Raw genomic sequence first — 26,398 nt, forward strand, 5'->3', positions numbered from 1 at the left:
CTATTGGTCTACTTCATCTTCTTTTGGCCCATCCATCATGGATGCCATGGTTGCTAAAGCATCTGCAATTTGATTTTGCATCCTTGACACATATTGATATTGAATCTTGCTGAATTTTGATGCCCACTTTTGAAGACATTCATGATAAGGTATCATCCTTTCTTCTTTGATCTTCCACTTATTATGAATCTGAGAGATTATCAAAACTAAGTCTCCGTATACCTCCAACTCTTTCACCCCTAGGCCTAAGGTTGATTGTAGGCCCATAATGCAAGCTTCATATTCAGTAACATTATTAGTGGTTGGAAAGTTGAGTTTGCCAGAAAATGGAATATGTGCCCCTTTTAGAGAAATTAAGAGAACTCCAATTCCACTTCCATTTTGATTTGTGGTCCCGTCAAAGTACATCTTCCAGGATTCTACCTCAATCCCCATGATGTCTTTATCTGGAAAGTCTCCTTGAATTTCTTCAACTTCTTCTAGTGAACAATGAGCTAAATGATCAGCAATTGCTCTCCCTTTCACAAATTTTTGAGTCATATACTTATTATTAAATTCTGATAGAAGTAAGACCCGTTTAGCTGTCTTCCCATCTTGTAAAGGCTTTTCCATTAAGTACTTCAAAGGATCCATTCTTGCAATCAACAAAACCTTGTAAGCAAGCATATAGTGTCTGAGTTTGCGAGTTGCCCATACAATTGCTACACATGTCTTCTCTAATGGTGAATACTTCTCTTCATAAGACAACATCTTCTTGCTGATGTAGTAGATTGCATTCTTCTTTCTAGTCTCCTCTAGGTATTTAGCAAGTAGAGCCCCCATAACTGTATCTATAGTGGTGAGATACAACAACAATGGCTTTTCAAGTACCAGTGGGACAAGTATTGGTGGTTTCATCAGATAATTCTTGATCTTCTCAAAGGCTTCTTGGCATTGTTCATTCCATATAATAGGGACCTCCTTCTTAAGCTATCTGAAGATTGGTTCACATGTCATGGTGAGTTGAGCTATGAACCTGCTGATATACTGTATCCTCTTTAGAAATCCTCAGATCTCCTTTTCAGTTCTTAGGGGCTTCATCTCTACTATTGCTTTGATTTTGTCAGGATCAACTTTTATTTCCCTCTAGCTTACCATAAACCCTAACAGTTTTCCGGATGTAACTCCAAAAGTGCATTTCTTCCGTAACTTGTAGAACCGAATTCTTTCAAAGAACTTCCTTTAAGCCGTATGTGCCCTTCATCGTCTTTGGACTTCACTATCATATCATCAACATAAACTTCTACTTCTTTATGAATCAAGTCATGTAGCAAAGTAGTGGCTACACGTTAATAAGTAGCACTAGCATTTTTAAGGCCAAATGGCATGACCTTGTAGTAGTATGTCCTCCATGGTGTAATGAAGGAGGTCTTCTCCATATCTTCTAGAGCCAACTTCATTTGATTGTACCCTGAAAATCCATCCATAAACGATAGCAATGCATGACCTACTATGTTGTCCACAAGGATGTCAATGTGAGGCAAAGGAGAATCATCTTTTGGGCTGGCCTTATTCAAATCTCGAAAATGTACACACATTCTAACCTTCCCATCATTCTTTGGTACCAGAACCACATTAGCTAACCATTCTGGATAGTTGATCACCCTCAAGAATCCTACATTGTACTATTTCTCCATTTCTTCCTTGATCTTGAGAGTCCATTCGAGCTTCATTCTTCTCAACTTCTGCTTGACCGGCTTTATGGTTGGATCTATTGGAATGCAATGTTGTACTATATCTATATCAATCCCAGGCATGTCTTCGTAGGACCAGGCAAAGAACTCCTTGAACTCTATCAGCAGTTCCACTAATGCATCTTTCTTAGAAGTGGTTAAGGTATTGCCCACTTGTATTATTTTGGGTTCATCATCAGTTCCCAGGTTAATGGGTTGGGTTTCTTCTTTTATGGGTTCTAGGTGTCCATGTTTTAATTCCTTATTATTAAGAGTTTCTTTACCAATTTCAGAAACATTTAAAGCCAACAAATAAGCAAAATCAGAAATCATATTAAAAGGAAAAGAGTTCTCAACAGACTCAATAGACTTAACTTAATCAAACTCAACTGGAAAACTATCACAAACAGACTTAACAGGATAGAAATACTAGCAGAAATAGACTCAATAGGGTCAGAAACAATGTTCTTGGCAAGGGTGACGGGCTCGGTAGTCTTAATCTTCTTGGCAAGAGTGACTGACTTGACGGTCTTGATCTTCCTCACAGAGTCCTCTATGGGGTGGGCGACTCCCTCTCATGCCCAGTTCTTTAACTCGATTATAGCTTCCACAATGGCAGGTGGCTCCCAGTAAGTTCCTTTTTCTCTCGGCATCAGTACCGCAGGATCTTCATCCATATACTCCATGGCTTCTTTGTCAATCTCCATGTCTGTAGGTTTGTCAGTCACAAAATGCGGGGGTTTGAAGTGTCTCCCCCCTTGTGATGTGGACAATTTTTATCGGGTCATTTGGATCGATATCTTGGGGTTCGAGATGTAACCCGCTGTTTGTGGGTATTAGGTTGTTTGATTGGGGTTTGAAGTGTCTTTAGCCATATATTGGTGCTTGGTAGTTTGATTGGGGTTTGCAGTATCTCTCCCCCCCCCCCCCCACTTGTGGATGTTTGGTTATTTACTTGGGGTTTGAAGTGTCTTCCCCTATTTGTGGGTTTTGGGTGATTTGGTTGGGGTTTAAAGTATCTTGTAGGTCGGATATGGGATTATGATGTTGTAGCAGTGGAGTTTCTTCTATGCTTAAGGGCTTTAGTACTGTAATGAGAGTGATGGGCTTGGAACTGGAGCTACTGGCTTGAATGTTAGGCTTAGGTTCTCTTTGCAGCCTTTCTTCAGATCTTGACCAAATTCTCCCCTAATGATAGGCTTGGTTGGGTTAATCAAAACTAAGACCCCATCCACATCAATCAATCAACCAAAACAAACACACATAGCATGCAATGAAATTTTAATCGAGACAGACCTAAGGGCAGGTTCTAAGTCATTATGTTGTAAGGTGAGTTTGTTGTTTCATTGTTTCCCATAGCTAGGATGTTACACCTCCCAACTTGTAATGTAATGAACATTGCGTTGGTCCGAGCGACATGGTTTGTCCTTTACAATCAACAAGAAATGATCTAGTGACTTTAGGCTATGAGTTGGTGAGTTCGCCATTGGGTACCCGAATCTAATAAAGACCGGTGATCCATGGCTAATACCACCACAAGTTGTTGAAAGTGGTGCATACATATTGTTTAAATGACACACACTATGATAGTTAGGGAAAGATTTTAACAAACAATACAAACAACAAATATACAACAAAGTATCATACAACATCTCATTAAACATAAATATACAAACAAACAACAATATCATGCAAGACCATGCAAAATAGGGGTACATATTTGGTCACTTAAGTCTAATACAAAACTTAGCCCTCGACATCCCCAGCGGAGTCGCCACTGTGAGAGACCGCAAAAGTTGGGTGCCTCTCAAAAAAGAGGGATTTTTGAGTGCTTTTTAGGGTACCTCTCTTTTTGGGTAAGTGGTGTGGAGTCGTCACTTATTTTTTATACAAAAAAATAAGAAAAACTAAATAAAAACTTTACATGGCTGAATCGTTTCATCTCATTGATTGACAAAAAAAAAAAAAACATAATTGAAAAATTGCATGGCTTTGAGTCCTAGCTACAATCTACCAAAATAATTAAATGGCTTTTTGTTCTAATTACATTCTACCCAAAATAAAAATAAGGACAAGGCTTAGATCTACTTATCTAAAGACCTAAATTCGGAGGATAGGTTACAGAATGGGAAGGTGTTAGGCACCCATTCCGCTAAGACAGAGTCTTGTCTTCTAGACTCTTGTGACCTATGTACCCATTTTATGCATGCTATGAATGATATGTTGAACATGTGAAATAAAAAAATTCAAATTTGTTGTTGTGATAAAAAAAAAAATTTAATTTTGGTTTATAAAAACTAGATCTGTTTTTTGAAAATTTTTTAAAAATGGTTTTAGCTTTGTAAAAGACCAGATTTGTTTTGTGATGATTAAAAAAATGGTTTTTTGATGACAGAAAAATCAAATCTTGTTTTTATTTGTTCAAAATTATGATAAAGATTTTTTATGGAGAGGATTTCATTCATAAAATAATTTATGCTACATGGACTAAAGAAAACAAACAACAAACACAATCATGTATGATCTTTTCTTTCTTTCAAAACTCCGCATATGTAAAAAATCGGATCCGTATCTAAGGAAGATACAAATAAGTTTTTGTAGTAAAAAAATTCAGATTTGCATCTAATGAAGATGCAAACCAGTTTTTTGAGAAAAACTCAGATCTGCATCTAAGGAAGATGCAAATCCATTTTATTTTAAAGAAAAATTCAAATCTACATCTAATGAAGATGTAGATCCGTTTTATTTGAAGAAAAATTTAGATCTACATCTAATGAAGATGTAGATCCATTTTATATTAAGAAAAAAAATCAGATTTACATCTAAGGAAGATGCAGATCCGTTTTTAATTGGAGAAAAATGAAGATGTAGATTTGTTTTGTTTTAAGAAAAATTCAGATCTACATATAAGGAAAATGAAGACTTGTTTTATTTTGAAAAAAGAATTGGTTATATGCAGATCTTTAAAATTAAGAAAAAGATCACAATTACAATAAAAGATTCAAGATCATGCTTTAACAAAACAATCATTAACAATTCATATTGTAGATATTTGACACAACTAAACTAAAGAAACATGCATGCATTATCATAAGAGAAAGGCATAAAGAAAAGAAAAGGATAGTTGAAAACAACCTCTTGCATGGAGCACTTCTTCTTCTTGAGAGGATGTTTTAGGGTTCAAATAAATTTATACAATTATCTTTGAAACCTAAAAACCCTAACCTCAACAGAAAACATTAGAGAGGAGATCAGAAAATATCAGAGATTTGAGGGTGTGAGTAATGCCTCTTGAGAGCATTAAAGACTGTGTTGAATTATGAGATCCAGTCTCTATTTATAGAGGTTAGAAAACTCTAAAAAATAGTTTAGATGGTTAGAATACGAATCAGGACTCGTCCTTCTGCAAAAAGATAGAAAAGGATGTGCCTTATCGTCACCTGAAGGAAGTTGGGCCTTAGCCCTTAAGGGTGCCATTCGACACTTTTAAAGTGCCGAATGGTACTTTTGGGCAGCAAACGTACTTCCTTGCTTAGGTGCATTTTGGACTCCATTTTTAGGTATTTTTTAGCTGGTCCTTGCACCTAGACGTGTTTTCAATCCGTATTCTAAGTCTATTCTAGATAATTTAGGTCTTTTCAAGAAAAATTTTCTTGTAGATAAATATCCTAAAATAAATCTTGATAAAATTCAAATTATACACAATTTTATCGCTATCCAATCATCCATTTTATTCTTATGCAAGCAATTCTATCTTAGACACTAATTATCAACCAATCACAAAATTATTTAAATAATTTTGATTGTTTTACCAATCAGAATTAATTTAAATCAATCATGCATGATCGACTCTACCTAGACACTAACCGCGTAAACTTGATCATGCGATATCTTTCGATCCGATGGTTCGATTTGAAAACCGGACACACCGTTGCGACCATTAGAACCTTAAGATCATTTTTATGATATGAAATGAATGAGTTAATGTATGTAATGCAATCATGATTTTTGGGGTACATGGATGGTAATTCCACTCATCTTCCTTGATTAAATCAGGGGTGCAAAATCGAGTGTCTACACCTGTGAATAGTGAAAATTGAGCAAAAAATTAAACAATTAATTACAATGCCATATACTACATTATAATGGTTTGCCTTGTTATGGCAGAGAAAGGTTTTATAAGGGGAAGAATCAAAGTGTGCTTGGGGAGATCCTTAGATAAAAGTGTTATGGTCATAAAGTTCTTGGGTACTTTCACTGGCCTAAGAGATGCAGAGAAGCTTCATAAGCATTTTGATGAAAATAAGTGAGGTAGAGTAGATTTTGACAGAATAACATCCAACAATGGTAAAAGCAGCAAAAGCTAGGATGCAGGAAACCAAGGAGAAAAGCTGGAGGAACATATTTTGTATGGGCACATGGGTATCGCAAAGGACTTGGACAAAGTAGATTTTAACACTAGAAAGTCATGTTTGATCAAGAGTAAGATGGAGATACAGGATCTAGCAAATGCTCCTCTTAGGCCTGATGAGAGGTAGCTGTCCATGAAACACTTTATTATGGATGGTGCTATAATTTTGCGAATCATAGTAGGCTTTTTTTTTTTTTTTTTTTGGTATAAAAAAGTCTGTGGCAAATTTCATGGCGCTATAATTTTGCAAATCATAACAGGCTTTTTTTTTTTTTGGGTAAAAAAAAGTTTGTGGCAAATTTCACTAACCAACCATGAGATTTGGGCTAATGTCAAATAGGTCCAAGATATTCAAAATAGACCAAATTAGTCCCTAAACCCAAGTTAGCCCCTAACCATCGTTTGACCCGTTAGTTTGTGCTCTATTCTCCCTCTCCTCTCTCTAATTCGCTCCTTTGTTAGTCATCCCTCTCTTCTTTTTCTCTCATCTCAATTATTCATATACAGAGATTCAAGACAGCTAAAACAAAAGACTATTCTCTTGTACAAAACCACATGAAACCAACGCAAAAATCCTAAGGTTTAGTTTTGAATCCATGAACATCCTATGCCAAAAATAAAAAGCTTGAGTGAGGGAAAGTGTCAATTTCACAAAAAAAATTAAGATCTAAAATTATGTCATACCCATATATCTCAAGCAGCCTACTGATATGAACAGGCTAGAATGTGGGGCTGGAATGTGTTCAATGGTGGTGGAGGCGCAAATTTCCGATCATCTTCTAGTAGAAATAGAAGCTTATTTTTTACAAAATCACTATGTCACCACAAAATTGTTTCAAAGCCCACTACCACAAACAAATCTTACACACACTCACTGACTTAGGGCCCGTTTAGATAAGCTGTTTGAAAAAAGGCGTTTTTAAATAATAGTGGTTTCAAAAAGTGTGTTTTTAAAACACAAATTTTAAAATCACAATTAAGCATTTGGTAAAATATGTAGAAAAGTGTTGTTTCTATTCATTGAACATTTAGATAATAGGTGCGATTACTATAATGGGCTTATCATAAATTGCAGCCTATTAGCCTCTCTATGGTTGTAGCAGAAGTCTCACTGTTTCAATGTAATGGTTGTTGATCTTTAATTGAAAGTTTGGCAGACTATTCATAAAATAATAAAAATGAGCCCTTAACATTTACCATTATTCCTGCATGTTATCCATATGCCAACTCCAATTCCGGCATAACATAGATTTGTTTACTAGGCGTTAAATTAGAGTGCCACCTCATTGAACCAAAACCAAAACGAAAATGATAGAAAAGAAAAACTAAAAATATGAACCTTGCCCCATAAAAAGTGGGATAGATGCGTGACTCAAATCATCTATATAGGTGCACGGTTAAACAGGCAGAGGTGATAGAGAATAGAGGAGATTAATGAGAAGGGAGGGTATTTTTTTGAGGGTATATTCGGTATTTTGAACCCAAAACAAGTGAAATTGGAAAACATGATATTAGTTTAAATTTGCGTTTTGAAAAAAGTTGACCGATACTGTGAATTGATAACGCACTTTTTGGCGTTTTGTAAAAACGCATTTATTTATTAATTGCCTAGCCAAACAACTTATAATTAGCGTTTTCATTAAAAAAAAGCGTGTTTACCCAACCAAACTGCCCAACCAAACGGGCTCTTAGACACATATACACGCATTCATGTACATGGAGCATGCATTACATTTATATGAGCTGTACATCCAAAGCCATTTCAAAATCAACCCCAAAGTCTCTTTTTCCAATCCCTAAAACACCCAGTACTCCAGTTTACAAACCCAAATCAAAATCACTAAATCCCTAAAGCCAATAGAAAACCCAATCCCTAAATTAACCAATCACAAAACCAAAGACAAAAGGAGATTTTGGCCATAAATGACCAGAGGAAATAAAGAAGAGGAGAAGAAAGATAGAGAGGAGATGGCAGCAATCAGTGGTTGTGGTGGCATCGTTGAGCTCAGCTACCATCTGTGGTGGTGTGGGCTTCATGGAGCTATGGCTAAGCTTGAGAGAGAGATAACCATCGTAGTGATAGTTCGTGGCGACTATGGCCTGCTGGAAATAACCATGATATTTTGAGGGATTTGATCGGAGTTTAGGGTTAAGGAGGGGATGAGAAAAGTTGAGATGAGAGGAGAGAGGGACGAGAGAGATGAGAGAATCTGAGAGAGGGGAGAGAGAGGAGAGGCTTAAATTACTAATGGGGCTTAAACGGTGGTTTGGACCAAGTTGGGTTTAGGATGAACCTGGTTAGTTTTGAAATGTTTTGGACCTCCTTGGCATTAGCCTAAACCTCAGGGTAAATTAGTGAAATTTACCTAGAAGTTTATTTTAGTGGTTCAGTACTCCTTATGTAAATAATTATTGCCTCTCTTTTTCTTTTTTTATGAATGTGAACAAATATTGACTTGAAACTTTGTTTCCTTTTTATAAATATGTTTTGCTTTTAATGATTAGGCTACATTGGACAAAGAAGAGCTTCATATGATACCATAAATTCAAATCGTTTTTACATAGATACAACCCTATAACATAAATTCAAATCGCACGGTCCAGACCTTAATATACATGATTGTCATGAGGAGAAGTTATTCAACATTTTCCCATCTATTGTGAACCACTAAAACTTGGGTGTTGTCTTCTCTCTCTCTCTCTCTCTCTCTTTAAAACCTGGATATGTTTATTGTTTATATATTGAAATTAAGCTAAAATCTTGTAACTTAACTAATACATTTTGGTGTTTTCAATAGAGATGCTTATTGTTCAAATCCCCCCTTCCTTTTTAATTATTGAATTATAAAAAATAAAAAATAAAAAATAAATAAAATTAAAATTTTTTGGTTAGGTTCAACATACCCCCCTCTCCTCTCCAAATAAAATCAACTTCTCTATAAGGAATCACAATGTTGCGGGAGGAGGGGGTACCTAAAGAGGTGATAGAGATATGTGATTAAAAATGTCTTCATAAGAAATGGTGTGACAAAGCCTTAGTTAAATTATCGATTCAGCTTTTGGAATACGGTAAATTTAATCATTTAGCCAATACTTCTAACACTCCCACTTATGTGTGGGCCAAAACTACCTTTTAATAGGTGAGGACTAACACGTGAGAATTTAAATGAGAGGTAGAGTGGAGGAGATAGAGATCGTGAGCATTTAAATGAGACGTAGAGTGGAAGAGACAAAGATCGAACTCAGGATCTCATGCTCGGATACCATGTTAAATTATTGATTGTCCCAAAACTTTTGGAATATGGTAAATTTAATTATTTAACCAATAATTCTAACAACCTTCAAGCTTGAGTTGAGGGCTTTTAAAGATGGGTACTACTTACCTAGAAATTGAACTTGACTCTCTGACCACTATTGATATTATTCAACCAAGCAAGATCATTAATACTTTTTTGAGACTTATTATAGATGAGTGTATGTGTCTAATGGGAATGTGAATAAAGCAGACTTAATCATTTCTAAGGAGAGGCTAATGGATGCACGAATGTCCTTTCTAATGTTGTGTGTACAAGCGTTAGTAAAGTTCCACATTGAATAATGATGAGAAGAATGAGTGGATAATAATAATATAACATAGTTGAGCTCATTTACATTGGGCTTAGGCCTTTTAGGTTAAAGTGTATCTCAATATTTTATATTAACTACCCAAGGAGTCTCCCTAAGTTATTTATCTTATATTGCGCACACAAGGCTAATGTAGTGTATTTTGAAAAGCAAGTACGTAAAATAGAAAGGAAAAAAAAAAGAAAGAAAGAAATTAATTTTATGCTAAAATGTACATGAATTTTTGGTCCACAACAACAGCTACAAGCAAATCAAAGCCCAAATGGGCCTTTAGGTATTTCAATAAGAATGGTCTTGTCGCCCACTTGGGAGGTCACAAGCCTATAGAGTGTCCAAGATATTGAAAAACCCCTATTTAATGTGACAGGCTGCTACATAGAGGGTAACATAGCTATTTAATAATTTAATTGTCATATGGTCATATGATATTGAAAATTTTCATTATTGTGTTTAAAAAACTAAAATAAAGCCGATCAACTAAACAAGATAGATTTAACACTAACAAGACTTAATTACGTAAACCTTCCGTCCAAATTTGTGTTCTTCTTTTGATTTGTTTCAGATGTTATTGTGTTGATGGTTTATTGAATATTGTAATGTGATATGACTTTAAAAAAAAAAAAAATTTAATTGCCAGTGGTTATTAACACATAAACTAGCACATCATTTTGTTAAAAACTTGCAATAGAAGGAGATAGTATCCCTGGCAGTAATCTTTGAAAACACTAATTCATTCTTATGATCCAATATGAACAATGACAATGAGGAGTCCATCAGAAAGGTAGATCAAATAGGTCATTGTTCTAAAATTATTGCTGATAATGTTAATAACTATTCATGCATAACAAAAATTCATATATTACAACTCATAATTAAAACTGTTAACCACAACAAAACATGTATACTTTGGGTTCAACATACTGCCTTACTGTAGATCCAAAAGACTAAATCATTACCCAATATTGTTCTAAATCACGGCTTACAGTTGAACAAGGTAAAGACTTTGAAATACATAGACTTTCCAAGTCAAACACATAAAGAAGTCTCTGGCCGTTCATCGTAAAGTAGATTGAGTTTGTTTTAATTCCCAAATCTGTTGCCAAAGAATACATGCAACCAGTGCCGTTATGCTGACTTAAGAAAATAGTTCGATCTCCTATACTTTTCACTTTAACCCACCTCTTCTCTTCAAAATCCATTCGGAAGACAAAGAATCCATAGACCTCTTCCATGCGAAATCCAAAAAACATCATGTGAACTAGAAAGAGTTCACCACAAGATTCAACGATAAAAGCATCAAATTTTGGAAGGTCCAATGGTGATGGCCTAGGAAGTTTCTCCATTATAATTCGTGTAAACTGGACTGTTCGACCCACAAATTCAGCTGTATACAGAGTATTTCCTAATGTCAAACAATAGATTGTTTTTCCAACCATTGCAAAGTTCCATAGTTCAACATCTTCAGCAAATATACCAACTTGTTTGTTAAATTCAAGGTCACCCTTTTGGCAAACCAAAAGAGAGTTTTCCAATCTATTGAAAAACAAGATATGACATTCAGGATCACTTGGAGACGACGATAGAATGCAGCCTTGGTAATCAATGGATTCCAATGATGGAAGCTGAGCCCTTTCTAAAGAGATGGGATTCCAAAGATAACAATCCATTGAATCAGGATCAGGATCAGGATCAACCAAAACCAACCATCCATGAGAACAAGCGTATATTAGTTTGTTACACATCTCAGGAATATTTTTTGTCTGATAATGATTTTTTGATACGTCAAAGAAAATTTGCCTCTGTCCTTGCTTACAATCAAGGATTACAAGCCAAGGATACAATCGAGAAGCTGTGACAGGATAGGAATGCGTATTTTGTTTCTCTACTTTTGCTACTTCCATTTTGTTTGTGCTGTTAGCAATTAAAATCACATTTAGCATATGAGATACAAAATATAATAAACCACATTAATTTAGTATATGGGATACAAAATATAAATCAAATAAGCCACTACGGTCACATTACAAAAAACAACTAAAGTTTGGTATCTCGTAATTTCTAATGACTTATTTTTTAAATGTGAGACAAAAAGATAAAATTTAAAATAACACACAAAAAAAAAAAAAAAAAACTAGAACTTCGGCCACCAATGTCAATCAAACCCAAAAATCAAGAGAATAAGGACCCCAAATAATTGCAAATATGAAAAGGGAATATGTTAAAGTTAATGGAGAAAAAATAATGTAAAGAGAACAAAAGCAAGAAAAAGATAACACAAAAAATACATAAGACCCAACAACCTAGGACAGTGTAAAACCCTAAATGGTTATATTGTTTATATAATGAAGTACAAAAAATACATAAAAACCTAACGGTGTTTAAATGGAACGAAGGTTTATTAAAAGCACCGAGTATGGAGGCAGAAAGTATTGGAGAGTAAGATTTGTTCTAGCAAGAACACAAATTAAATTAGTGCACTAGTTATCAATCTAAGGCATGATTAGAATCAGGTATCATAAATCAAATATAAGCAAAAAGAGATTGAAAGTGTTAAAGAACATAAATTCATTAGAGTTCAAAGAAAATACAAAAATAGATCAAAACCTGGATCCGAGAGAAGTCCTTGAATGAGCAAGAGCAAACTCAGGCAGATGCATTACTACTTGAGAGGCAGAATATTTGATTGGCGTTTTTAAATTGAAGAAACTTTGTATATATAATAAACTTTGTATTCCTAGTCCAAGTGCAATTCGTATTACTATTATTCAAAGGAAAGCCACCGCCTGTTCTAACTTCTAAGTGCATTAGGAATCTAAACAGAGAACTAATAAGTTTAAGTGCATTAGTAGGAGTCTTATTATTATTCCTTGTCCCACAAGGACAAAGAAAGCCACCGCCTGAATAGAACTAAGTTCCAAGTGCATTAGGAGTCTAAATAAATAGCTTATAAAAGCCGAATAGTGCATTAGAAGTCTCAGGTTGACGACAGAAACAATTCCTTTGATAAGGAAAAGCAATCGATTTTTGGTGGTGATGATGATTCTGAGCCAAGAAGCTTGAAAGCAATCAAGGTATCATCGACTTTTTATCTGTTTTTTTTTTTTAAACGAAATCAAGGTATCATGTACAACTTTTACTATCCAGTTTCTATTGAAATTTCAATTCGTAATATTGAAGTAAAGCTTTTGTATTTTGAGAATTCTAATTGATGTACCTCACTCTAGGACCACACTTTTAATAGGAGGACTTGTTTTTAAATTTGCCTTTGCCTTCTTTTTCTTTTTTTCTTTTTTTTTTTTGGTCAAAATATTTTGTGTTCAATTTATTTTTATCTGAGAAACTCTTTACTTTGTGATAGTATATGAATTCGTTTTGTATAATTGTACTTTCAATATTGAGAAACCTTTACAAGGGTGATATTGTTTCTCTTTCCAATATATAGCCTTTACGTAAAGAAGGAAGAAATCGGCGGGAGTGGAACTACACATGGCCAAACAAATTGTAAGATATTCTACCGAAGATCAAGAAAATCAAGAAAATAAAAAGGGATTACACAGATCCTGGTCTCATCTTCCACCTGAGCTTCTATGTTTAGTTTCCTCATATGTTTTAGCTGGGGACTTTACAACCTTTCGTGTTATATGCAAATCATGGCGATCAAGCACTTCTTTTCCTCGACCAGCGGTCTCAACCTTAACTGATTCTCCATGGTCTCTATCTCCATGTTTAATGTCTGTTGGCTCTCATAAATGCACATTCTTTCACCCTGCGTACCAAAAGCACGATGCATGTGAGATCGACATTCCAGAATTATTGGATGCACGTATTCGCTTCTCAAAGTATGGTTGGTTGCTCTTGACTGGATTTGGTTATGACAATTTTAGTGTCTTTTTCTTCAATCCTTTCACAAAGGAAAAAGTAGAACTCCCTAATTACACAGATAGAGAATCATTCATTACCATGAGTTTTTCTTCTCCGCCTACTTCTTCCGACTGTTTTGTTATTGGAATTTGTAGGTGGGATGATTTTGGCTTCATTAAACGTGGAGAAAAACGTTGGACTTCCCATTCAATTATTAAAAGGCCAGACTTTACGCCATCAACATATTGCAATCCAATCTTACACAAAGGATTGTGCTATTGTTTGGGTGAGAATGGAGAATTAGGAGTATTTGATCCAAACGACAACCCAAGTAACTGGATTATTTATCATAATGATAAAATTCCCATTATTCAAGATAAGCTTGATTCAGTTCATCGAAGTTACTTGGTGGAGAGTGATGAAGGGAAGCTTTTAGCAATATTCATGGTTGAGGAGGGTGACACTAAGACACCAATTCATGTTTTTGAACTACCTAAGTTACAAGTAAATAAAACCATGATGAAACCACGCAAGATTGTCTGTCGTATTGTGAGAAGTTTGGGAAATAGAATCCTATATATCAGTTTTGGAGGGTCTTTCTTAGAACCTGTTGCGCCAAGAGGATTGGGTAACAAGATTTACTTGCCAATTATCAAAGACAAGAAAAACATATACTACTCTCTCAGAACTGGCAAGTATCATTCCATATTTGATGATTATTCTACCAAAAACATTCATGATGTAGAGGAACCGAGAAATTGCTGTTGGATTCAGGGCGGGCCAAAACTGACTTTAAACAAAGACTTTGAATGGTGATTAAGAGAATGCCTCCCTCTCTTGTGAGAGATTTATAATTGATTATAGAAGAATTAATAGACTGAGATGTACTAGTGTTGCTTTTCTTTTTTTCCTTCCCTGTTGTTTTAATCCAAGTTCTTTTAGTTACCGAAATGATTTCTCTTATTTGGAGCTTTGGATAAAATCTATAGTGGTTACTGTTAAGGTGTTAACTTTTGATTTTATCAATATATTCTTAAAGTGATATTTCTTGCCCGGATAAAATTGTGTTTTGTACTGACTCTGTACAGATTATTAGACTTTACAGAAAATTCATCACCGAAAAAAAATAACATTTGACAGATTAGATTTTGATAACAAAACCAAACTTTTGAATGTTAATTTTAAATAACTGTGCAATAAACAATGAATTCTTACTTCTTATGACCACAACTCAATTTAACACACACAAACTTCCGTATACAAGGACTAGAATTTGTGAAAAAATTATTGAAAATGACGATTAAAATAATGAGTCGTTTGTTGGGTGTTGATCTACAAAGTTGGTAAAAATAAAATACAATGCCAATCATATCTTTCAGCTAGATCGGTTGGTCAGGCAAAATCTTATCATTGTTGAAGCTTGAGTCCTTTTTTATCTCCTTTGGAAGTTGAGGAAGTTGATGCCATAGACAAAGACAAAGAAGAAAAGGAGGAAAAAGCCAAAATGGACCACAACAACAGCTCCAAGGAAGTCATATTCAAAGCCATAACGGGACTTTAGGTAATATTTCACTGTCAGATAACCTTGTCCAGGTACCTCAATTGGAGTAGTCCGTTTACCCACTTGAGCGGTCACAAGCCCATAGAGTGTCCAAGACACTGGAGAACACCAGTAATACCACCTCCACCATATTGGAATTATCTGCACAAGTCAACCATTAGAATTTAGAAATTCAATTTTATTTTGATATAATGGACTTGAAAATTGTATCATAATCTACTTTCTTTTATGCAAATTTGTATTATAATCTTGAATGGCGAATTTTGTATCGAGAGAACATCTCTTTCATTTAAATCCTCTCATTCCCTCTAATTTTGTAGTCAGATTTGTGACACAATATTTATCTGATTTGTATGGTTTTTTTGGGGATTTACATGGGATAGGATCCTTTCCTATATTGGTAGCACAATCACATAAATATTACTAAACCATACTATTTCCTACCACGTGGAATGTATGCATAAGACATGATTTCCCATTGCTTTTGAATAAGCTGCTTTTGTTTATATAAATGTTCAATGCTAAAAATGATTCATAGAAGTATTAAGATCCTCTCCATTTGAAAATACTTTAGGCAATTTCAATGAATGCTTTATCTTGATCAATTATGTATTGTTGAAGCTATTGGAATAATTAAAAAAATGTATTCATTTGACTCCCACAAGGTTTCCCAACTCCCCATCAATATGTGCAAATCATCATTCAGCCCCTGATGGAAACTTAAGTTCATTAAGGTCTTCTACACTCTATTAATTGTGACATAAGTGAAGCCAGGATTTGACCACCACGAGGGCAAAATTTATCTGACCAACACTCATATGCATGTTTAATATTAGAATTTAAATCACTTTAGAAAATGCTTCTGTGTACTATACTCCTTAGGAGGATATATCATACTATATTCTGTGTTATTGTTTAGATATTACTTACTGGCCTTGGGATGAGAAAACCAGAGAAGAGGTTCCAGAAGCTTAGGAAGAAGGACATTACAATGGCAGCAATTTGGGGGCCAGGAGTCAGAGCTACAACCATCATCCCATACAATGTGAAGTACATAAAGCACATCAAGATAAATATGTAAAACCACAAGAACTTTTCAAGTCGCCAATGGAATCCAATCATTGAGTAAAGGATAAGAGTGTAGGCAAAAGTTTGGATAGCAACATAGATTATCTCTACAGCCACCTGCAGGGCATAAGATATAAATGCAAATTATTTTTGCTTCAAGTCAAGAGTATTATTATTTTTTTCTCTCAATTATTTTCTTTACCTGAGCAAGTGCATAAGGCAAGGCTGAATACATTCCCGTTGCTCTTTCGCGGTAGAAAACTGTCCTTTCAATTGCCACAACAGACTGCACTGCAGCAGTGTTGGTGCTTCCAAGGAAAAGGAGAGCAGCATACATAGCCCCCAGCAGATTCAGCAGGTCTTGTTCCTTCTGCCTGTTGACATGATAATTTCACCATTAAACAAGCGCAGAAATAGTATACTTAATTATAGGTCAATTATATGATTTTCCAACTAAAAAGAAGTGTACATATATATATAAATTGAAAGATAAAATAGCATAAGCTCCTATAGAAATGACTTGGTTGGAAAATTAAATCAGATTTTGGACAAAAAAACATGCCTTTCGAGTTTCCTGCTTAACTTCCTTAGCAAGACGCATCCAGGCAGAGTACACAAGAGATTCATAGACAGTAACATTGGGTGAATGGATATCATTCTGTTCACAATAACCGCTAACCTGAGCAAAAGTTGCTTGGTTCTTCAGGTAACCAGATATGCTGATACTTCCTTCAATGTACCAGATGTGTTATTAACACATCTTGAATTCTATTAGGTTTTCCGCCAATTATTGGCATTCTTCAGCGTCCATCAGATGAGGAAACCCATTTACATAGCTCATAGAAGGAAAATAAGTGACATAACAAGAAAATATATGTGCATGAAGTTTATTCATCTCTATGAAAGAACATAAGTGTAGGCACATACCTACTAGGAGCAGGAGCAAACCCAATAGTGTAATATGTTAGGCAGGTCCATATTCCTGACTCCATCAGCGAGAGGGGAATCCTAAGGAGCCAAATTGGTAAGCCAAAAGCCCATGCTGGATGGAACAAGAAATCCCGCTGCTTAAAAAATACAGGAAGCCTAAACATAGTCAATGAAAGTTCTGCCATTCCATTGAACATGACATTAATGAGACTAAAGAACAATGCGCCATAATATTTCCCTCCATCTTCTAATCGACCATGCTTCATTTTGGTTCTTAAGAACACTGTCATGGCAATAATTGACATTATGGTAATCTGGGTTGTCTTGAATATATATATAAAAGAGTTGCGCTTCATCAATAGCCACTCTCTTGCAAAGCATGCCTTGAAGAGTTCCCAATTAGAAATTCCATACTTCTCTTTTACTAATGCAGCAGGATGGGCTTTAGATCTATCATATGGAATTCCAAGCTCTTCAGAAAGTTTCTGGCCAATGTGAAAATTATGAAAGTGATCTACAAATTCAGGAACACTGGTATATCGGTAAGGTTCATTCTTTTTGCACCAATACTGCTCCTGATCCTTTTGGGAAGTAACCTCTTGCAAAAAGTCTGCAGCTCCTTTCCTTTCAGGGCACTTGAAGCCCACATTTTCAAAAAATTCTAGTACATTCTCACGTGGACCTTGGTAGACAATCTGACCTCTGAAAGTAAAATAATGTCATAAAAAAGATCAAAGGTTTCAGGCGCAGGTTGCAGAAGAGAAATCATCATTATCACATCCATTATATGAACCATCTGCCTCATGAACTTGACTATCTGGAAAGTGGTTGAACTGTCTAGACCAGTTGATATTTCATCCATGAAAAGAGCTTTTGCAGGTCCAACCAGCATCTCTCCTGGATTTAGTATAATCATTCTTGTTAGACTTCTCTAAAGTCCAAAAATTATTCAAGAAAAAACACCACCACTTAACTTTTATATGTAGTCCTTTTTTCCTATTTTTACATACCTGTAGCAACATGCTTCTTTTGTCCACCGGATATGCCTCTTCTCATCTCATCACCCACCATAATGTCAGCACAAATATCCAATCCAAGAATCTGTTATGCATACTTTGAAAAGTTAGACAAGAAAATTTGCCTAATAAATACAAGGTATCAAGACATAATGTCAACATACCTTGAGAACATAGTCCGTAACAAGACTTGTTTCTTGGCCTGCCATTGCTGTGGCTTTCATGAATGCATCTATTTCAGGATCTGGTTTTACTCCTGCTTCTTTTTCTCGTCTTGACAATTCTGCCAACAGCTCATAAGCTGCTCCAACTCCCAAACAACGTCTTGACAATTCATGTATGCACAAGTTCTCTAAGGAACAAATTCTGATAATTCATGACCACAGTAACTGACTCTCCCTGATTCCTATTCGTAGAAGTTGTTAATGCAAAAGTTAGAACAGCACAACATAAGATTGGTCATCATACTAGAAGTACCAAGAATTCAGCAATTATTTTTGGAAGTCAATGTGAAATAGCTGGCAAATCTATCACATTTCATATTAAGAAAAATTTCAGGAATATGTCAAAGAAAGCAGACATAAAGGACAAGCAAACAAGACTTCATGAACATTTTATAAACTAAAATTTCCAGCATTACCAGCTCATTGCGCTATTCAAACAGAATTTAGCAAAACCATAGAAGTTTTATTTTATTATTTTTTCTTACATACAACAAAGCCATAGACATTGTCCTAGTGAGAGAGAGCAGGAAATGACACACACCCTGAGATCCTTGTCCCTCTTCCCAGCAAGTGTCTGCAGCAATGTTGTTTTCCCTGATCCCGGAGGTCCCAAAAGCAGTGTCATTCTGGAGAAAAGCCACCAAATTAATCAACAAAACATATACAAGAATTTCAAAAGGTAAATAATGTATATAAAATAGCCCTGGCACTGTACATGAGCAGCAAAACTAAATAGTTAATTCTAAGTCTCAAAAAAAAATAAAAATAAAGGTCTTTCTGCTACAAATTGTTTCATCAAATAGGTCAGGGAGACAAACTACATCATAAGTTTTACAACAATCCAATAACTTGATGGCTTCACTATTCCACTCATGTCACATAGAATCTTGACAGCCCTTTTCTTCGATGGCAAAAGCTTGATTAACCCAAGAACCGCCTAAAGATCACAACAAAACATTTATCAATACATATACCAATCTGTAAAACAAATAGAAGTAACATTTCTACTATGATGCTTCGATAAAAAAAAAAAAATTTACTTTCTCAGTGATGCATTAACAACTTAATTGAATTTGTATCTCACAGTCTCAGACTATCACTGTCAATATGTACATAAAAAATCTAAAATTAAAATCTACTCTGAATTTTCATTTTGACATACTTGAAAAAAAAAAGAAAAAGAGTGGGATTATCTTTTGTCATTTTGCAAACCAGGCTATGAAATCAGTCTTAGAAACCAATTAACATGAGAGAGAGAGAGAGAGGTACTATTTTTTTCTTAAAATTCAAGAAACTATTATAAGCCTTTGAAACTTTGACTACCCTACCACAAACCAAAATCCTCTCTATGGATCTGCACTAGATTTCCAAGCTAAATTATAAAGAGATGACAGAAGCAGTAAAATTGGACTATGAAAAAAATATAAAACTCTGTTGTGGTAGAAAGCATACATATAATTGGGGGGAAAAAAAAACCCAATATATGGAGAGAAATATACCTCAATTGAATTCAAAGATGAATTCAGCAGAGTTGGGAGTGCCCTGGTGCCAACATATGCATCTCCTTCAATTGATATATGCTCAAACCGGACTTCAATCTTCGGAATGTCAATTCCCACCCTGAAAGTAAACAATGATATAAAATCAAAATTAATAATAGAACTTGGATACAACCAATTAAGAAAGGCACATACTAACACAATAACATAAACATTAAAAAGAATCTTTACCTATCAGTCCTGCCCCTTATCCTACGAAGGAGCTTCTCATTATCTTCTTCAGCAACCTTGAGTACACTCTCAATGAGATGTTTCTTGTCCTGCACTCCAAGATTGGTAACATCAATCTCTTTATAACCAATTCTCCCATTATCCAAAACCTGCTTCAGCATTCCTTTCCTCAACCTATCATACGTTGGAAGCCGCTCTAATGCCGCCCACATCAGCTCCTCTTCATCATCTTCCCTCCCACTCTTCTGAAACACATCACCTTGTCCTGTCCAAGCCTCACGCAAGCTTGATGAGTCCCAGATTCTCTTGCTGCTGGATGACCGGAAACTCATCCTCTTGCTGCTCATGGACCTTACAAGTTCATCTCCAGCATACGGCAGCCGCCATAATGGAATACTATATTTATTTTTAGCTCTTTAAGCACCTGACTATTCCTCGAGAATATATGTGTAATACTATACTTAGTACTTCCTTAATGCACTACAAAGCTTATGTTGCCATAAAAATTCAAAATAGAACTAAAAAATAGTGTATGAAGAGTTCAAACAAGTTTGAATGAGCTTATGGACATGTAAATCTTGAATAACAACATGGAAAGTTTTGAGCTAAATTTGGAGAGATGGATGTGAAAGAATGTGAGGATTGGTGAATTTGGAAGTGGTTTGGACACGGTTTATGTAGAAGAAGATGGTGAGTTGGAAAAGCATAGTACTGACAGAAATGGGTATTAAAGAGTTTGCATGACATTATCCCAAGTTTTGTCAGGTTTTAGGGGGTCTGAGGCTGAGTATTTAACTTTTCCAAGACCAAAGAGAAGTAAGACAAGAGTCCGAATACTACCGCGCATCCCAAATGTAATTTTGAAAATAGCTAAAATTGGACACCAGTGACCAAACAACTTTTAATATATATATATATATATATAGAAAGAGGTATTTAATATCAAATTATACATCACCTTTTTCACAATATACATCTCCTCCAATGTTATAATCATGTAATTTGAGAAGGCATGTTGGTGCAATTGTTACTTCATAAGTATAAGTGTGGAGGTAAGAGCCAAAGTTCAAGGGCTTGTTTGGAAGGTTAGTTTGAGTAATTAGGGCCGTAAATGAACTAAGCCGTTCATAAATAGCTTGGGCTTGGTTCGATAAAAAGCTCGTTCATATTTGTTTATTTATAAACAAGCCAAGCTTGAGCTTTAGTTTTAGGCTTGTTTAATAAACAAGCCGAACCTGAATAAAAAATATTGTTCATGAACAAGCTCGTAAACATTAAGGCTCAATACAAAAGTAACAAAACAAATTGAGCCTAAGCTTATTTAAGAGTTTGGTAATAAAATTGATATGAGTTTGTCAAGTAAACTCATATTCTTTTAAGACTTTAATTAATTATAAGCTAAGACCACTCATTCAAACCAAATAGGCTAAATAATAAACTTAATAGAGACTTGATAATATACTTGTGTTGGATCTTAAGCTCAAAAACATGATATAGAGCTTGAGTTTGGGCTTGATATAGAGCTTGAACTTGGCTTGACTAATGAATTGAGCCAAGTCAAGCCGAACTCAAACTTTTATATTTTATAATCAGCTCAAACTTGAACATTATTTGTAGGCTTGTATCAAGCTCAAGCCCAGCTCGAACATTCTGCTTTCATTGTCGAGTCGAGTTTGAACATTCACTACTCGACAAAGCTTAGCTCATTTACAGCTCTATAAATAATATTGTTTGAGTGTTTTTGATATACCTGTGGGTGAAAAAATATATTGAAATATGTGTAAAATTGCTTAAAATGTGAAAATATTGGTTAAAACTAACCAACCAAACAAGCCCCAAGTCTCCAAAGAAAGTTTCACAATTTACACTCATATATAAGCTTAAATTAATTACAAGCTGAGACCACTTATTTAAATCAAATAGGTTAGATAATAAATTTAATATAAACTTGATAATATACTTGTGTTGGATCTTAAACTCAAAAACATGATATAGAGCTTGAACTTGGCTTGACTAATGAACTGAGCCAAGTCAAGCTGAGCTCAAACTTTTATACTTTATAATAAGCTCAAATTTGAACATTATTTGTAGGCTTGTATCAAGCTCAAGCCAAGCTCGAACATTCTGCTTTCATTGTCGAGTCGAGCCTAATATTTACTACTCGACAAAGCTTGGCTCGTTTACAGCCCTATGGGTAATGTTGTTTGAGTATTTTTGATATACATGTGGGTGAAAAAATATGTTGAAATGTGTGTAAGATTGTTTAAAATGTGAAAATATTGGTTAAAACTAACCAACCAAACAAGCCCCAAGTCTCCAAAGGAAGTTTCACAATTCACACTCATATATAAGCTTAAATTAAATTACAGTAGAACTAATAAATAAATATATATATATATATATAATATTTAAAAAAAAAAAAGAAAAGAAAAAAAAGACAAGAGTTCGAATATTTCCAATTTGAGTCGTCGTTTCCTAGGAATCGTTGCCGGATTAAATAGTACAGAACATATAGAGATTCTATTAGGAAAATATCCCCTAATAATCATTTTGCCGCCACTATATTATACATCAATTGATGGCTTTTTTTCTTTTTTTTTTGATGGGCATCAATTGATGGCTTGATATACACTTTTTAAAAGGTCAAAATGAAATCTCTATATAAAAAAAAATAAAAAAAAAAGTGAAAGTGAAATTATTATTACCCATAATTAAAGAATGAAAAATTAAAAGGATAAAAAAAATGTAGTATTTGTGTTTTTTACAATGTATTGGGTTGAAATGACAAAAAAGTAGATTATTATGTCCTTAATTTTAATAAATTGAGTTTCAATCTGTGATGTCCACTTTTGATGGTGGTATTATTTACATAAAACTAAGACAATAATCGGTTTTTGGTGTAGGTTTCAATTGTTAAAGACTCTACCAGTTAAACTAACTAGAACTCACAAAGTAAAAAATTAAAAAATTTGGATTAATTTTGTACTTATAATTATTATTTTTTTTAGAGATAATTTCAACGGAAAGATTTTACTTGGCACACTATACCGTCAAATTTAAAGGAAGGCAAGCAGAAAATCTTAAGTGTGAAATGGGTTTTTTTTACTTGGCACACTATACTGAAATGTATTTCTAGAATATTTCAGGCAAAATAAAATACCTATTTGGCATGAGCAATAAACTATTGTCTAAAGAATATTAGGTCTTATCAGCTCCATTCTAAGCATCGGGTTTGCATAGCAATTGCTATTTACCATCTAAAAAGTTAGATTATCTATTATACCAATGTTACAAACTCATGGGTAAAACTCACTCTTGAAAACTGACTTACACAAGTAGGATGTCCAAGAGCTTATAAACACATAGTTAAGCTTATACTTAATCTATGTGGGACACTAGGATTATAACATACCACCACGCTTCGCAACCGACGTCCACAATAGCTCACTCTAGCAACACGTGCCCAATGGTAGCCCTCTCTCTTTTTGGTGGCTCCACTCATCTATTAGTAATTTTATTCTAGCATTACTTAACGTGGTGGTTAACTCTGATACCAAATGTTACAAACTCATGGGAAGAACTCACCTTTAGAAACTGGCTTGCAAGCGGAGGGTGCCCAAAAACTTATAAATACATGGTTAAGCTTTTACTTAATCTATGTGGGACACTAGGATCATAACAACCAGCCCACATTACAATATAATCAACATCTCAATCTCTAATCTTTTACCATTTCATTTAAAATTTTGGGATAATTACACTTTGCCCACATGTGGTTTGCCTCTAATTCGATGTGCCTACCCGTGGTTTAAAATTTGACACTTTGCCCACCTGTGATTTATTCTGTTTATGCTCTATAACCCACCTCTAATTTTTCCGTTACTCTAACAACTTTCAACAAAAAATCAAACAAGAAAGCAAATCAAACCAAGTGAAGCATAGCAATTTGAACTTTATCAGTTTAACTACTCTAAAACCAATTGAAGCAGTAAATAAATCAAATTAGCCTCAGATTCAAATGAAGAAAAAAAACCCATTGATCCTGAAACTTCACAACAATACAAAAAAAAAAAATCATCAACAATCTATAACTAAAAAAAAAAAATCTAAACTTTGAAAAGAAGGAGGGAGGGAGGGAGAGAGTGATCTGAGCAAGAAAGCCCATCTGACCCACGCACAGACGACGAAGAGACACAACTCCACCCCACACTCCGTCGAAGGTCTAATGTCCACCCACACTCCGACCCCAAACCGGTGAGTTTTCTCCATTTTCTTCTCTTTTCTCACCTCCACCCACTTTGAGCTCTGCATGTACCCGATCCACCGATCCACCAAGGCAAAAATCTCTCTTACACCGGCAAAGCCATACTTACCTCCAACATCTCTGATCCGTCGCCGACGAAGCCAATCTATGGGTTTGGGTTTTGATTTGTGGAGGAGGAGCATGACTGATTTGGGTCTGGGGTTTGAGGAGCGTGACGGTGGTGCTATGGGTGGGGTCACGGTGGAGGAGGAGCATGACTGATTTTGGGTTGTCACGGTGGACATCAGCGTGGGGTCGTGGTGCTGTGGGTGGACCTGGGTTCGTGGGGCCGTGGGTAGCAACTCGCCATGGGTCTTGGGATTCATTTGTGCAAATATATGCCTGGGTTGAATTCATTTGTTCTTGAGAGTCCCCTGAGGATATGGTTGGTTTGGTTGAGACTGATCTTACTGGGGAAAGTGTGGCTAGACGCTGTACTGAGATGAGTGTTTTTTCTTAGTTTTTCTTTTTCTGTATTCCTTTTGACCAAAAAAAAAATTCATTTGTTCTTAAGTTTCATTTGTTCTTGAATTCATCTGTAAAAATTTGGATCTAAATCTGAATAGCTTCATTTGTTCTTGAATTCATTTGTTCTTAAGTTTCAAATAAATCTAAATTCATCTGTAAAAATTCATTTGTGCTTGTGGTTGGATCTAAATTTGGATCTAAATTTGCTTGTGGTTCAAATACAAGTTGAAGATCTAAGAAATTGCATAATTTTTTTTACCAATAGCACATTTTGATCTTGTTTTCTCTTGAATTTTTATGTTTTTTTTTTTTTTTTTAATGTTTTGGGAGGAGAGAGACATAAGAATAGTGCAAAAATATATATTTACCCTTCTTTTTAACAAAGGTGGGTTACAGAGCATAAACGAAATAAACCACGGGTGGGTAAAGTGTCAAACTTTAAACCACAGGTAGGCACATCGAATTAGAGGTAAATCACAGGTGGACAAAGTGTAATTATCCCGAAAATTTTTTATTTTTTATTTACATTTAAAGTGAGAGAAAGAGAAGATATTTTTTTAATAAAATAATATATTTGGTTTTACTTACACAACTACAATAGTTGGTATAGATGAGAACTCACTATCCACAGTTACTAAAAAAATTTAGCAATACATACTCAGGTAAAGCTCATTTTGGGAGTGTATGTTGGTAAAATAGTAATTTGGGGGTTTTCGCACCCTAATGCTAATGCTAATGCTTAACAATGCATTGTTTGGAGCATATGTTAAATACTTCAATATTATTAGTTTTGTAATTTTCGTACTCAAGGACTTTTTATCCCCTTATTTTCTAGTTTTTTTTTTTTTAAGCTTGGGACTTGAAAGAGGGAAAAGAGTCACGTGAAATGTCAACCAAAAAGAATATCGAGTTTAAAAAAACAAAGAAATTTATTAAAATAATTATTGATTTGTGTATATTTTTAGATCAAATAATTGTTATACATTCTGAGAATAAGTGTATTTCACAAGTTTGTTAGTATGGTGAGTGGTATATGAAGTTTTTTTTTTTTTTCAAAATAAAATTCAAATGTATAAAAGGGTAAAAGATTCAATAAAATAAAAATGATTTCACAACAAGTTACTAAAGCTAAAAATATATTATAAATATTATATAAAGGAGTAATGTTATATCTATAACATTTTTGTAACACTTTCACAATAAATTCTAAATGGTGGGTTATTATTGGTTGAACAAAAAAGTAATTTGATTAGTAGGTTTAAATTAAAACCAATAATAACGAACCACCTATAATATTTTGTGAAAGTATTGTGAAAATGTTGTGAATATAACACTTCTCTTATATAAATGCTCAATTTAAATTTAATTTTGATATAAAACTTATGGATCTTTGAATTACTCAATAATTGATTGGTGTGTGTGTGTGTGTCTATATATATATATATATATATATATATATATATATATATATATATATGAAGAAATTAAAA

At 34.6% G+C, this 26,398-nt stretch overlaps 3 protein-coding genes and 1 pseudogene across 3 annotated transcripts; 1 reads left to right on the forward strand and 3 right to left on the reverse strand.

The window, feature by feature from the left end:
* LOC142616519 (uncharacterized) lies at nucleotides 1-822 on the reverse strand. The gene has a single exon (XM_075789356.1). It carries the CDS (start codon nucleotides 820-822, stop codon nucleotides 1-3), a length of 822 nt encoding a protein of 273 aa, XP_075645471.1.
* Nucleotides 823-10,691: 9,869 nt separating this feature from the next.
* On the reverse strand, nucleotides 10,692-11,648 carry LOC142616520 (F-box protein At2g26160-like). The gene has a single exon (XM_075789357.1). It carries the CDS (start codon nucleotides 11,646-11,648, stop codon nucleotides 10,692-10,694), a length of 957 nt encoding a protein of 318 aa, XP_075645472.1.
* A 1,585-nt stretch (nucleotides 11,649-13,233) lies between these two features.
* LOC142616522 (F-box/kelch-repeat protein At1g57790-like) lies at nucleotides 13,234-14,424 on the forward strand. The gene has a single exon (XM_075789358.1). It carries the CDS (start codon nucleotides 13,234-13,236, stop codon nucleotides 14,422-14,424), a length of 1,191 nt encoding a protein of 396 aa, XP_075645473.1.
* Nucleotides 14,425-14,934: 510 nt separating this feature from the next.
* Nucleotides 14,935-24,797, reverse strand: LOC142616523 (pleiotropic drug resistance protein 2-like; annotated as a pseudogene).
* Nucleotides 24,798-26,398: the final 1,601 nt, after the last annotated feature.

Source organism: Castanea sativa, chromosome 11 (genome assembly GCF_040712315.1).
Source record: "Castanea sativa cultivar Marrone di Chiusa Pesio chromosome 11, ASM4071231v1".
NCBI lineage: Eukaryota > Viridiplantae > Streptophyta > Magnoliopsida > Fagales > Fagaceae > Castanea > Castanea sativa.

Excerpts from the sequence above, each read along its gene's own strand:
- LOC142616522 (XM_075789358.1), top strand. The coding sequence starts at position 13,234 with ATGGCCAAACAAATTGTAAGATATTCTACCGAAGATCAAGAAAATCAA.
- LOC142616520 (XM_075789357.1), bottom strand. The coding sequence starts at position 11,648 with ATGGAAGTAGCAAAAGTAGAGAAACAAAATACGCATTCCTATCCTGTC.
- LOC142616519 (XM_075789356.1), bottom strand. The coding sequence starts at position 822 with ATGGGGGCTCTACTTGCTAAATACCTAGAGGAGACTAGAAAGAAGAAT.